Here is a 12849-nt window from a genome sequence, read left to right on the forward strand (position 1 = left end):
AGCAACAAAGAAAAAAAATAGATAAATTGGACTTAATCAACTTTAAAATTACTTGTGCCATGGGGCGCCTGGGTGGCTTAGTTGGTTAAGTGTCCGACTTCGGTTCATGTCATGATCTCATAGGTCATGAGTTCAAGCCCTGCATTGGGCTCTGTGCTGACAGCTCAGAGCCTGAAGCCTGCTCTGGATTCTGTGTGTTTCTCTCTCTGCCCCTCCCTGCTCACATTCTGTCCTCTCTCTCCCTCTCAAAAATAAACATTAAAAAATAAGCAAAAAAAAAAAAGGAAAGAAAATTACTTGTGCCTTAAAGACACCCTTAAGAAAGTGAAAATACAACTCACAGAATGGGAGGAACATATGTGCAAATCATATATCTGTTAACTCTCTAGTATCCAGTATATATAATGAACTCTTATAACACACTAATAAAAAAGTTAAAAATGGGCAAAGTGAATAGGTATTTCTCTAAAGAAGATACACAGATGATCAATAAGTAAATGAAAAGATGCTCAACATTATCATTAGGGAAATGCAAATCAAAACCACAGTAAGTTGCCCATTCACACCCACTAGAATGGCTATAATAATAATAAAAAAGGCAGAAAATAACAAGTGTTGGTGAGAATGTAGAGAAATTGGAACCTTTATTTATTACTGGTGGTAATGAAAAATGATGCAACTACTTTGTAAAACAGTTTGGCAGTTTCTCAAAATGTGAAACATAGAGTTACCAAAATACCCAAAATTCCACTTCGAGAAATCTATTCAAAGTATCTCCTCAAGAAATGAAAACATATATTCATACAAAAACTTGCACACAAATGTTCGTATCAACAATATTCACAGTAGCCGAAAAGTAGAAACACCTCAAGTATCCATCAACAGAGGAATAGATTTTTTAAATGTTGTATATTCATACAACAGAATCTTAGCCATAAAAAAAGACTAAAACACAGGTACATGTCACAATATAGGTAAACCTTGAAAACACGTTAAGTGAAAGTTTCCAAACACAGAAGTCCATATATTCTATGATTGACTTATATTAATATCAAGAACAGGCAAATCTATAGAGAAGAAAGTTGATCACTGTTTGCCAGGGTCAGTGAAAAGGGGAGAATGGAGAGTAACTACAAATTGCATGGGTTTCTTTTGGGGGATCATGAAAATGTTCTGAAATTAGTGATGATGGATACAAATTCTGTCATATACCAAAACATAATGAATTGAACACTTTAAAGGGGTAAATCTTATGGAAATTGTATCTCAATACTAAAATTAATGAATAAGTAAACTATATGGTATGTTAGAGTATGATGAATACAGATTTAAAAGTCAATGTTGACATGATTCAGCCACTAACTACTAGGGAGCTTCACTGTGGCCGTCCTTAGCAAAATAAAGGTTTAGTCTAAATGATTTGTCAGTTCTCTTTCTTTTTTTTTTTTTTAAATGTTTTATTTATTTCTAGGAGAGAGAGAGACAGCGTGAGCAGGGGAGGGTCAGAGAGAGAGGGAGTCACAGACTGAAACAGGCTCCAGGCTCCGAGCTGGCAGTCAGCACAGAGCCCGACGCGGGGCTCGAACCCACGAACCGCGAGATCATGACCCAAGCGAAAGTCGGACGCTTAACCGACTAAGCCACCCAGGCGCCCCAGTTCTCTTTCAAATCTAGCTTCCAATGATTCTCAGTTTTCCTTCATTGTCAGCAATTTCAAAAGAACTGCTGGGAAAGTCAACTCTAGGAAAAAAAAAACAAACCAGCCCTTATACCTTTGGTATTTCATTTAAGGCAGCTCTATTTTTGCATATCAGTCATTTGATCTCTTTTCATCAGTATAAAGAACAACTCTGAATTGGCAGAATTTGTAAAAGATTGTAATTTCTTCCCCTGATGATTTCTGGCTGATTGTGAGCTTCCTGGAGAGGAGCGTTGAGGTTAAAATAATTTGCAAAACTGAGTATCTCTGTAAATGAGAACTGTTTTCACAAGGGTTCCATGAAGAAACAGACATGGGTAGCTGTTGGCTTTTTTAAGCCAAGTTGCAAACATATACAATCATCATTGTTGACATAAAGATAGAGGGTAAAGAATATGTGCTTTGTGAAGACATAGACTTCATATAAGGCATATGGTGGTTAAGAGCCTGGGCTCTGCAGTCCCCTTGTCTGGGTTAGGAGCTTGGATCCACCACTTACCAAGCCTCTCTGTGCCTGTTTCCTCATCTGTCACATAGTCATAGTATTTGTCCCTCCCCTTAGGACTGTTGTGGAGATTAAATTTGATGATATGCATACATCACCGAGAAAAGTATCTAAGCCATGATGAGGACTCAGCAAATGTTAGCATTCTTTATTTTCAATAAATACTCCACATGCTTAATGAGTGTTTTAAACACACCTGGCATTACTTGACAAGTACTTGTTTATAGTGAATTGTGTCCTAACCCAGATTTGCCCGTAGTTATTTCTTGTTCTACAGTGAGATTTTTCATATTGTAAATAACATCTTTTACAGAATAAAAGCAAGAAATCTTCACTAACAAAATGAAGATCCTGCTACTCGTATTAATCCTTTGGACTGAAACATTGGCAGATCAGAGTCCAGGTATCAGTACATTTCATGTTTATTGTCATTTAGGAAAAATAGACCTTTTTATGCCTTCACAAACATTTATTTTATTACATAAAAACAAATTATTTATTTACTAAAAAAATAAAAGTAGACAGCATTGAGTTGTAGCTGGGGGTATGCAATATCAAGCATACTTAATCTCTCAAAGTTGACAGAGGTCCATGGGCAAAAGGCATGAATTATGCTACACCTGGCTAGAAGAATTTTAATTATTCAGTGGTTTACTTAGGTCCCCGGTGTTCTACATCTCTAGGAATAGAGCCAATGCATTTGTTTTGTAGGTCAGTCTGCATCCTAGGATTTCTTGACAATTTTCCGAGTTACTTTGAAAGCGAGAACAATTGTTAGGCATTTACTGACACATCACACATTTCCAGCGTGGAGGTGGCTAGCCATGACTGCTTAAGTAGATGCTGGTGGCACCGCTCGTCGCCCAGGCTCTCTTTATCAGGCTGGTATTCCCCCCCGCCTTCCCTGGCCCAGCTGCTGTGAATATTGCCTGTACGGCTCACAGACATGGCCCACTTTCTCAGGAGAACTGCTCTTGGCTTTCCTAGAGTCAGCTCATGCAGGAGATTTCCCCCTAGCCCTCCTCTTCTTCCCTGTGATTCCTGGGGGCGGTCTGCAGCCAGTGACTGACTAAGAGAAGAATGTAGGAGACTGGCCCTCTTACGTCAGAGAGCCACATGCTCCCGAGTCCTCAGATCAGGCAAACATCTGGCTTTGCTCCTCTCCTGCGTCCCCTCAATCAAGCCCCTCCCCCAAACCCTGTCTCCCATCATCTCCTAAACCCTCCAACTCAAGACACCTGCTACTTGATACGGTTTGTAAAAGTTCCTCTCAGTCCACAGACCACTTTGGGGGCTTTCTTGGTGTTTTTCTTTAGTATAATATCAGAGTTTGGAGATCTACAACCAAAACAGAAAAAGATGTCTCCAGCATAGAGTTGAGAAACAAAAAACGTATTGCTTAACCTTACTAAAAGTCCTATTGTTGGGTATTTTCACAAAAATATCGTTTCATCTATTTGACCTCCAGAAGACACTTCCCTTGGGATTCGGAGTTACTCATAACCTAAGACATAGTCTCAAATGAGTCCTGGGGTCTAAGATGTAAAGGCTGAACCATCACCTTGTTTAGCTTTGTTGCGATTTTATTTTGATAGAGCCAGGCCCTGAGTATGCAGATGTCGTGTTTCTGGTGGACAGCTCTGATCACCTGGGCACCAAGGCCTTCCCTCTGGTGAAAACGTTCATCACCAAGACGATCAGCAGCCTCCCCATAGAGGCGCACAAGCACCACGTGGGCCTGGCTCAGTACAGCGACCAGCTGCACAGTGCGTTCCAGCTGAGCGCCTTCAGGAGCCGGAACCCCATGCTGAACCACCTCAAGAAGAACTTCGCCTTCATCGGCGGCTCCCTGCGGATAGGAAACGCTCTCCGGGAGGCTCACAGGACCTTCTTCTCCCCGCAGGCCGGGGGGAGGGACAAGAAGCAGTTCCCCCCGATTCTGGTGGTTCTGGCCTCGTCGGCGTCCGAGGACGACGTGGAAGAGGCCTCCAAGGCGCTGCGGGCAGACGGGGTGAGAATCATCTCCGTGGGGGTGCAGGAAGCTTCTGAGGAGGAGCTGAAGGCCATGGCGACGGATCAGTTTCATTTCAACCTTCGGTCTGTCAGGGACCTGGGCGCGTTTTCCCAGAACATGACGCACATCATCAAGGAAGCGACCCAGTACAGGGACGGAACGGCAGATGCTGATCTAAAAGGTGAGGAGGCCCTGGGTTGAGAAGGCAGCTGCTCCCGCATGCTGGCGGATCGGCATGTGACCCCCTCATCTCCTGCAACTCGCATCCTGGTTTCTGTGATGGGCCACAAGGCATTTCTCCACCGTCACCGTCACCGTCAGCCCCTCCTGCTGTGTTTGCATTTCCTCCGCCGCCTCCCCTCACACCCCTTTGTCTTCCTACAGGCTAGAATGACTCCTGGCATCATTTCAATCTCAGCCCTATTGTCGTATTCTGTATCATGTCGGAAGGCTACCCTTTCAAATTTCTTTCAGTGTCTGAGAGTTTCCCTGCCGTGCTTGATGACAGAAGCACTTCCCATGGCGAATAATCACTCGTGTCTGTGTCGGTCCCCTCCACTAATGAACTGGCCGCCCTTTGAGGGCAGAACTGGGAACTTGTATTCGTCTCTGTATTCTTTCGGTCTACACAGTGCCTGACAATGATTTCTATTAGTAGTATTCTATGAGTATCCTAGTATTCTGTTCTTAGTATTCTAGTATCCTATTCTTTCTAATGGGAGCAGAAACTCTAGAATGAGACCAGGCAGACAATAGACACCCTCAGTTGTAGTGCCTTCAGCCCTAAATCTGCTGTGTTGGCTCATTCCCTCTTGCACTATTTTTTCTCCTTACAAGTAAAATCTCTGCAATGAGTATCAAGGTCTACTAAAGCCAGAAGGTTGACTCACTCCCTCTCTCACTCATGCAGTCATTTTGTGCCTATCTTTTTCACATCTAAAACACACATTTTCCCTCCCACATTTTCACATTTTTGGTAGTAGGATGTGTTTTGCAGTAATGCTTTTTTTTTTTTAATTTCTGAGAGCTGCCATAAATATTAGTATACCTTACAATAGACTGAATCTTGAATTGAAGAAATACTGGAAATATTTTGGATGGGCTCACGGGTATGAATGAGACCAATTAATAGCTCAGATTGAGCTGAGTCAGTACCCTTACTTATGTGATTTAACATCTTAGCTATCACATCCCCCAACATAAGATTCTCCCCAACTAGTTTTCTGAGAGCCACCGAGAGTTTCTCATGTGGCAGCACAGACCCCCTCCTCTAAGGCTCCATCATCCATTGTTGGTTGATGGCTGTTGTGTGCACAGCTGCTTGAGAGCAACAGCTTAGTCATTGCAGCTGGTTTCCCTTGGGGAATGCTGTTTCTCAGGCATTCTCTCTAAGTGCCATCCCCCAGAACCACCAGGGGCCACATCTGCCTTCCTGTCAGCTCCTGGAAATCCCTGCATTTCACACAGAAATGCAGAAGGCCTTCTTCTCATCTGCTTTCATTTTGATCCCCTAGATCAAAAGGAAGAATACTTATGACTGACCCCATGACTTATAATGTCTTGTGTGGAAAATGCCTTATTTGTCAAGTCTTCAGTGAAGATCTCAAAACAGAAGACTCTTGAATACACATAGTTCACTTGGCAGATGATCCGAGACAGCATTAGGAAGGAATGAGCAAAATGAGATAGGAAGCTACCCGTGCAGTGTTGAGGAGCAGGTGGAACCAGCCAGCGCACTCAGTAAGTGTGCCCCAGAGAGCTCCAGGGAGACACACATGTGTGCCGTGCTAATGAGAGACTCCTGCCATTCTCTGCAGAGGGAGGTAGGAAGAATTCCTGGCAAAATGGATTTTCCTGGCTACCTCTGTGCTCAGCTGGTGACGATGGGCCGTTCCAAGGAGGAATGATCTAGTTCTAAGACTCAAGGTAGCCTCCTGGTGTGGTACAAAGTACCCTGAACACAAGGTCAGATGACCCAGATGCTGCCACTAGCTGGCTGTGTGAACTTGGGGAAGTGATGTCATCTCTCTGAGCCTTGCACCAGCATCCTCATTTGTGAGACATGGGGGCTGGGAGGACCTTGAAACTTCCTTTCTGCCCCACTGGTACCGATTCCATGGCTGTAGCGATGGCCTGCTTTTGTATTCGGACCAGTTCAGGCCTTAATAACAAATAGACTCACTGAATAATAGGAAGCTTATTTCCAATGTAACGTTGTAGGGCCAGCTCTCAAGGTGACCAGTTGTTTTTCCTCCATTCGGGTACTTGGATTGGGAGTGGCTCTTCCATCTTCACATATGGCTTCCAAGGTGCCCTGGGGATTGTTATATAGCTGGTGGGTGGGCAAAAACATGAAAGATCACTCATGGGAGGATCTTGTGGGATAAGTTTATTTTTGCTCATGTTTCATTATCCAGACCTTACTCCTGTGACCACACCTAACTGCAAGTGAGCCTGGGAAGTCAGGTCTAGCTCTATACCCAAGAGGAGGAAATGCCAAGGTTTTAGTGAGTTTTGCAGGGTTCTGCCACAGTTAGTATTGCTTCTGAGACACCAGGGAATCCCTTTCCATCCACTCTCTTGATCTCTCACTCCTCTTGCCTTGAGGAAATAGCAAGGTCTTATGAGTTAGGTTCTTTTATTCAGAGGAGAAACCCTCCTATGACCCTCCACTCTGGGAACCTTGGAGAGCCTTCCACCCTGTAGGTGGCTGTATAGCCTGTGCTCTGCAGGACAGTGGGGCTTTACCACCTTCTCAGAGGGTTCCGTGTGCTGATTATCCTCCAAATGTACTTCACGGAGTTTGCAACAATGAGGTTTTGCTTGACAGGACACTATCATTACCTTTACAGGTGAAGAGTAAGAACTTCAGAGTCAGTAAGGTCTGAATTCTAACTCTGGCTTGACTACGAAGGGCCTTGAGTAAGTTACTTAACCTCTGAACTTCAGTTTGCTTCCCTATAAGATGAAGATAATAGTACCTGCCTTGATACAGGTGAGATGGCTTGTAATGCATTTGGCACACAGATTACTATTATTAATATCAATAACTATTTGGAAGTCAATATAACCTGAGTAGGTAATGCTGGGAGTTTCTTTCAGCCAACTAATTGGGATTATGAGAATTATTTTTATTTTGAGTTCTCACTACGTACTATATCCTGAAGGGATAGAGATAAGTAAGACATGTCTTCTGGCTTCTAGAGCTCACAATCCTAACAGGTAGCTCTTGGCAAGATTGAGATTCTCTCTTGGCTATACTTTCCACAGATGTAGTTCCTTCATCTGTGCCTGGAGTAGGTGTTTTCTGTGTTTATGGTGTACTCTCCCTTGGAGTCCAGATTTATACAACCAGCTGCTTGCCTGGCATCTTCAAAAATATCCCAAACTTAGCATGTCTCGAATGGTACTCTTGAATCCCCCTTGTAACTTGTTCTTCCTACTGTCTTCCCTATCTTGGAAAAAGATTCCACCAATATCCACTCAGTTGTTCATGCCCAAAACCTAGTGTTTTACCGCTTCTTCTTCATTTCTTAACACTAGCATCTGATTTATCATCAAGTCCTCTCTGTTCTACCTCTAATTCATGTATCAAAACTACCCTGTTGCTCCATTTACCTGCTATTATCCTTGTCCAACAAACATTGTCTCTTTCTTGAACTAGGGCAATTGTTTCTTTTTTTTTAAATTTTTTTTAATGTTTTATTTATTTCTAGGAGAGAGAGAGAGAGAGAGAGAGAGACAGCGTGAGCAGGGGAGGGTCAGAGAGAGAGGGAGTCACAGACTGAAAAAGGCTCCAGGCTCTGAGCTGGCAGTCAGCACAGGGCCCGACGCGGGGCTTGAACCCACGAACCGCGAGATCATGACCTAAGCGAAAGTCGGACACTTAACCGACTAAGCCTCCCAGGCGCCCCTAGGGCAATTGTTTCTTAATGGATATCCCTGAATTCATTCTCCCCCCCCCTCCGCAACTAGGGTGATAATTTAAATATTTAAATAAGATCATGTGACTCCCATATGATTTAGGCCCTGCGTCTCTCTGGCCTCATCCATCATTGTTCCCCTCACTCACTGTCACCAGCCACTCTGGGCTTCTTGCTTGTTCCCACCCCCTTACTGTTCCTTCTGCCAGAATTCCCCTTCCTTCAGAACATGTGGCTGAATCTTCTCCATTCATACCTCAGCCCAAATGCGATCCTCTTAGAGAGGCCTTCCATGACTTTATATCTCAAGTAAGTTAGTCCTCATCCCACATCTCCAGAATAGTAACTCAGTTGACTTGCTTGTTTTATTTCCTTGTGACACTTATTACTGTTTGAAATAATATAATCCAGTTATCTATCCTCCCTGTATAATAGGAGCTTCCTGAGGTCAGAGATATTTCTGCTAACCCATCCCTGCATCCAAGCACTTGAGAGTGGTGGTGGTAATTATGGTAGTAGTCATACTGGTGGTGGTGAGCATGGAGGTGGTGGTGAACATGGAGGTGATGGTGATAGAGGTCCAGGTGATGGTGGTAGTGGTGATGGTAGTAGTGATGGTGGTTGGTAATTGTTGATAGTGGGAGAGGTAGAGATGGTGGTGGTGGTGATAGTGAAGTGGAGGTAGAGGTGTAGGTAGTTGGTGGTGGTAGTTGATGGTGACGGTGATAGTGGAAGCGGATGTGGGGGCATTGGTGTGTGGTGGTGGAGGTGAGAGTGGTAGTGGTCAGGAGTGGTTGGTGGCAGGGTAGCCATACTAGTGGTGTTGGTGGTCATGAAGATCATGACAGTAGTGGAGGGGTTGATAGAAAAATTGGTAAGAAGCATTTTTCGATAGAAGGAACATAAATGCAAAGACTCTGAAGTCAGGGACCTTGTAATTCTTTTCAGAGTTTTAACTTGTTCATTCAAAGGAAACCATGCTAGCTACCTCTGTCATGACTACCTCCATTTTCACTAATGCCTTTTGACAATCTGTAAAGTTCCTCTGTCACTTTGGGCCAGTGGTTTGTCCTGATCCTCCTATCCTTTCTCTCTCCCTAGTTCCCTTGCCAGTGACCTGTCAGAGAGATTCATTAGCCGACGTCATATTCCTGGTGGATGAGTCAGTGGGCACCAGACAAGACTTAAGGAACCTGCAGAATTTCCTGATGAACATTACTGCCTCCATGGATGTGAGGTACAACTGCACACGCCTTGGTCTTATGAGTTACAGTGATCAAGCTGAGACTATTTCCTCCCTAAAATCAACCACTACCCAGGACGAATTTCAGCAGCAAATCCAGAAGCTTTCTTTCCGGGCTGGGAAGGCCAATGCAGGTGCCGCCATTGGGAAGCTGAGGCTAGAAGCCTTCTCAGAGTCCGCTGGCAGCAGAAGGGCACAGGGAGTGCCTCAGATCGCGGTCTTGGTCACTCACAGACCATTGGCGGATGAGGTGCGTGATGCCGCACTACAGCTTCGGATGCAGGATGTGACTGTGTTTGGCATGAACATCCAAGGAGCTAACGACACCCAGTTAGAAGAAATAGTGTCTTACCCTCCGAGACAGACGGTTTCCATGCTCAAGTCCTATGCAGACTTGGAAGCGTACAGTAAGAAATTCCAGAAAAAGCTGCAGAATGAAATCTGGTCCCAAATTTCTACTCGTGCTGAGCAACTGGACCTTGACAAAACTGGTATGTTTAAAAAAATACTTTTCTTATTATTAAAGTAACATGAGTAGTGGCCTAAGGCAGGGACAGAAGTGAGAACTGACTGTAATTGGATAAGGGAAACTTAGTAGTTAGGAAAATGTCCTAAGACTAGATTTTGGTTGTGGTGGCAAAACTTTACAAGTTTACCAAAAAGCACTGAAAGATTACAATGGATGAATTTTTCAGCGTGAAAATCATACCTCAATAAAATGTAAAAAAAAAATGTGTTAATTATAAAATAGTTTAATAGTATTGATGAACATGAAGAAAATAAAATCATCTATAATCCTGTCTTTCAGATAAAAGCATCTTTAACACTTATTTCTCATGTCATTTAGTTTCTTCTCTTTCTCTACACTATGTACACACAAGCACACACATGTACATTTTTCCAAGATAGTACAGCATCGTACATGTTCGTGCTATTCAACAGAACTTTTGTGTGATGATGGAAACGTTCTCCATCTGTGATGTGCAGTAAGGCAGTCACTAGCCACACGTGACTGTTGAGCACTTGAAATGTGGCTCATGTAACTGAAGATCTGAAATTCAAGTTTAATTTAATTTTAATTCATTTTAGTTTTGATAGCCACATGCGGCTGATGGCTGTTGTATCATACAGTGCAGGAATATACAGTTGGGTAACTTGTATCAGTTACAATTATATTTGGGTGTGACTAACAGAAATAAAATATCAGTGATTTAATCAGGATAAAACTGTTTACTCTGTCACAAATAAGTCCTAAGGTAGGTAGACAGAGCTGGTACACCACAGTGTCAGGGACCCTGTGTCTTTCTATATTATTATTATTATTATTATTATTGTGTTTGTTGTTGTTGTTATTTTGCTATTTGTGGTTTTTAATTCCCAGGAACATAGTCCAATATAATTTTTCCAGGCATCACATTCACATCCAGCAAGCAAGAACGAGAAAAAGAAGGAAGAGGGCAGGCTTCCATCTCCTTTTCTTCAAAGATACTTCCAGAAATTACACACATCATTTATGCTTACATCCCAATAACCAGAACTTAGTCACATGTTACACCTAAATTGTAAAGATGGGAGCTGGAAAATGTAGTTTTTATTTAGGGGCAGTCTAGTACTGGGTAAAAACTTGGGATTGAATTAGTATAGAAGGAGAGAATGATATCAAGGATAACCAGTCTTACCTTCCATGCCCATTCTTCTGTCAACCTTGAGCTTTCATCCACTTCCCTAAATAGTATTTTGCAACATTCTTTTCAGGTTGGGAATAACATTCCATGGCATGAATAGAACATAGCTTGTGTAACGTATCCTAAACCATTGGCCGTAGAGGTCATTACCAGTATTTTGCCCTTCTAAAAGTCTTGGAGGGATCATCCTTGCTCCCGTATCTTTATGCACAACCATGAGTATTTTTGCAGTTTTGATATGTTCTATTCTTTTCATATTCCATAGTTCTAGTGAAGATATCCTAGTTAAGATGCACTGTGAATCTATTATAGTTTTACTGAGCTCTTTTCAAAGGTACATGCCAACAGGGGTACCTGAGTGGCTCAGTCAGTTAAACGTCCGACTTCGGCTCAAGTTATGATCTCACATTTGTGGGTTCCAGGCCCACGTCAGGCTCTGTGCTGATGGCTCAGAGCCTGGAGCCTACTTTGGGTTCTGTGTCTCCCTCTCTTTCTGCCCTCCCCTGCCCACACTCTGTCTGTCTTTCTCTCTCTCAAAAATAAAGATTAAAATAAAAAAGGTACAGGCCAATAGATACTTGACTGACTTTGTGTTTACCTAATTCTGAGATATCTGCTGTCTTCACACATTTCCTTTGCAGATAAAATGGTTCCCAACAATTGGAACTGGAATTTGGCAGCACTCACACGGAAAAGAACTATAATCTGTCAATGATATTAAAGTCTAATTTAAACTCAGACCAGTTTAAAATTGTGAAGATTTAAGAATGCATCCTGGACTAGCCCTGGATTTCCTGTGGCACATATACATAGCAGCAAGAAACAAGTCCTCTCTTACCTCCTGAGTGACCCATGGGGAAGCTCCTCAGAGTGGTAGTCACTTTGGTCTAGTATGAAATATTGGGGCATAGGAGGGATGTGTAGTGTGGCCTCTTAGAGAGTTTGCAGTGATATGGCCACACTTATTTTCATTATAGAAATTCTAAATGTGTGTGCCGGGGTGACTCAGTTAAATGTCTGACTTTGGCTCAGGTCATGAGCTCATGGTTTGTGGATTTGAGCCCTATGTCAGCCTATGTCGGGCTCTGTCCTGACAGCTCAGATCCCAGAAACTGTTTTGAATTCTGTGTCTCCCTCCCTCTCTGCCCTTCCCCTGCTTGTGTATGTTCTCTCTCTCTCTCTCTCTTTCTCTCTCTCTCTCAAAAATAAAAAATAAACATAGAAAAATAAAAAAAGAAATTCTAAATGAGAAGGTATGGGACCAAGGCTAAGGGCGAGGGCCATCCAAGGGAATATCTATCCTCCATAAGGCCTCCAGTAGATGGCTTCTTATTAATTCAGTGGCTCTCAAATACTGGTACCTGACTTAGGCTGGGCTCCTCAGAAGTAGATGCCAGATAAGGATTCATGTGAAATTGATAGATTTTGACAGATTAGAAAATAGACCCAGGGAAAACTGGGGATTGGTAGGAAAGTGAGTGTTGGGACCAGAAGGGGAAGGATGATAAGCCAGGTTCCTGGGAGGTTCAATTCCACAGGGCCGTTTTAGAGACAATGTGGGTTAAACCTTAGAATTGCCCCAGTCCGGGGGCAGTGTAGCTAGAGAGTTTATATTCCAGCCCAGGGGAGAATGTGAATTTCCAGACATTTCTTCAAGCCCCAGGCAACCGGGTTCCAGTAACCTGAGAGCAACCCACCCACAAACAGTCGTAGGTCCTAGCCGTTCGAGTGAAAGCACAGGGAGCCAGTGGGCACAAATATGATGAAGGGCTTGAGAGGA

General features: G+C 43.2%; 1 protein-coding gene across 1 annotated transcript in view; it reads left to right on the forward strand.

Moving 5' to 3' along the window:
* The first annotated feature begins 2546 nt into the window (after positions 1–2546).
* Positions 2547–12849, forward strand: part of COL6A5 (collagen type VI alpha 5 chain) — an 82694-nt gene continuing 72391 nt past the window's right edge. The window contains exons 1-3 of the mRNA XM_077750883.1: positions 2547–2607; positions 3800–4399; positions 9243–9875. Of these exons, the coding sequence (XP_077607009.1) occupies positions 2547–2607; positions 3800–4399; positions 9243–9875 (1294 nt within the window). The remainder of the gene's footprint in view (positions 2608–3799; positions 4400–9242; positions 9876–12849) is intronic.

This window comes from Crocuta crocuta, unplaced genomic scaffold, assembly GCF_008692635.1.
Source record: "Crocuta crocuta isolate KB4526 unplaced genomic scaffold, BGI_CrCroc_1.0 scaffold279, whole genome shotgun sequence".
NCBI lineage: Eukaryota > Metazoa > Chordata > Mammalia > Carnivora > Hyaenidae > Crocuta > Crocuta crocuta.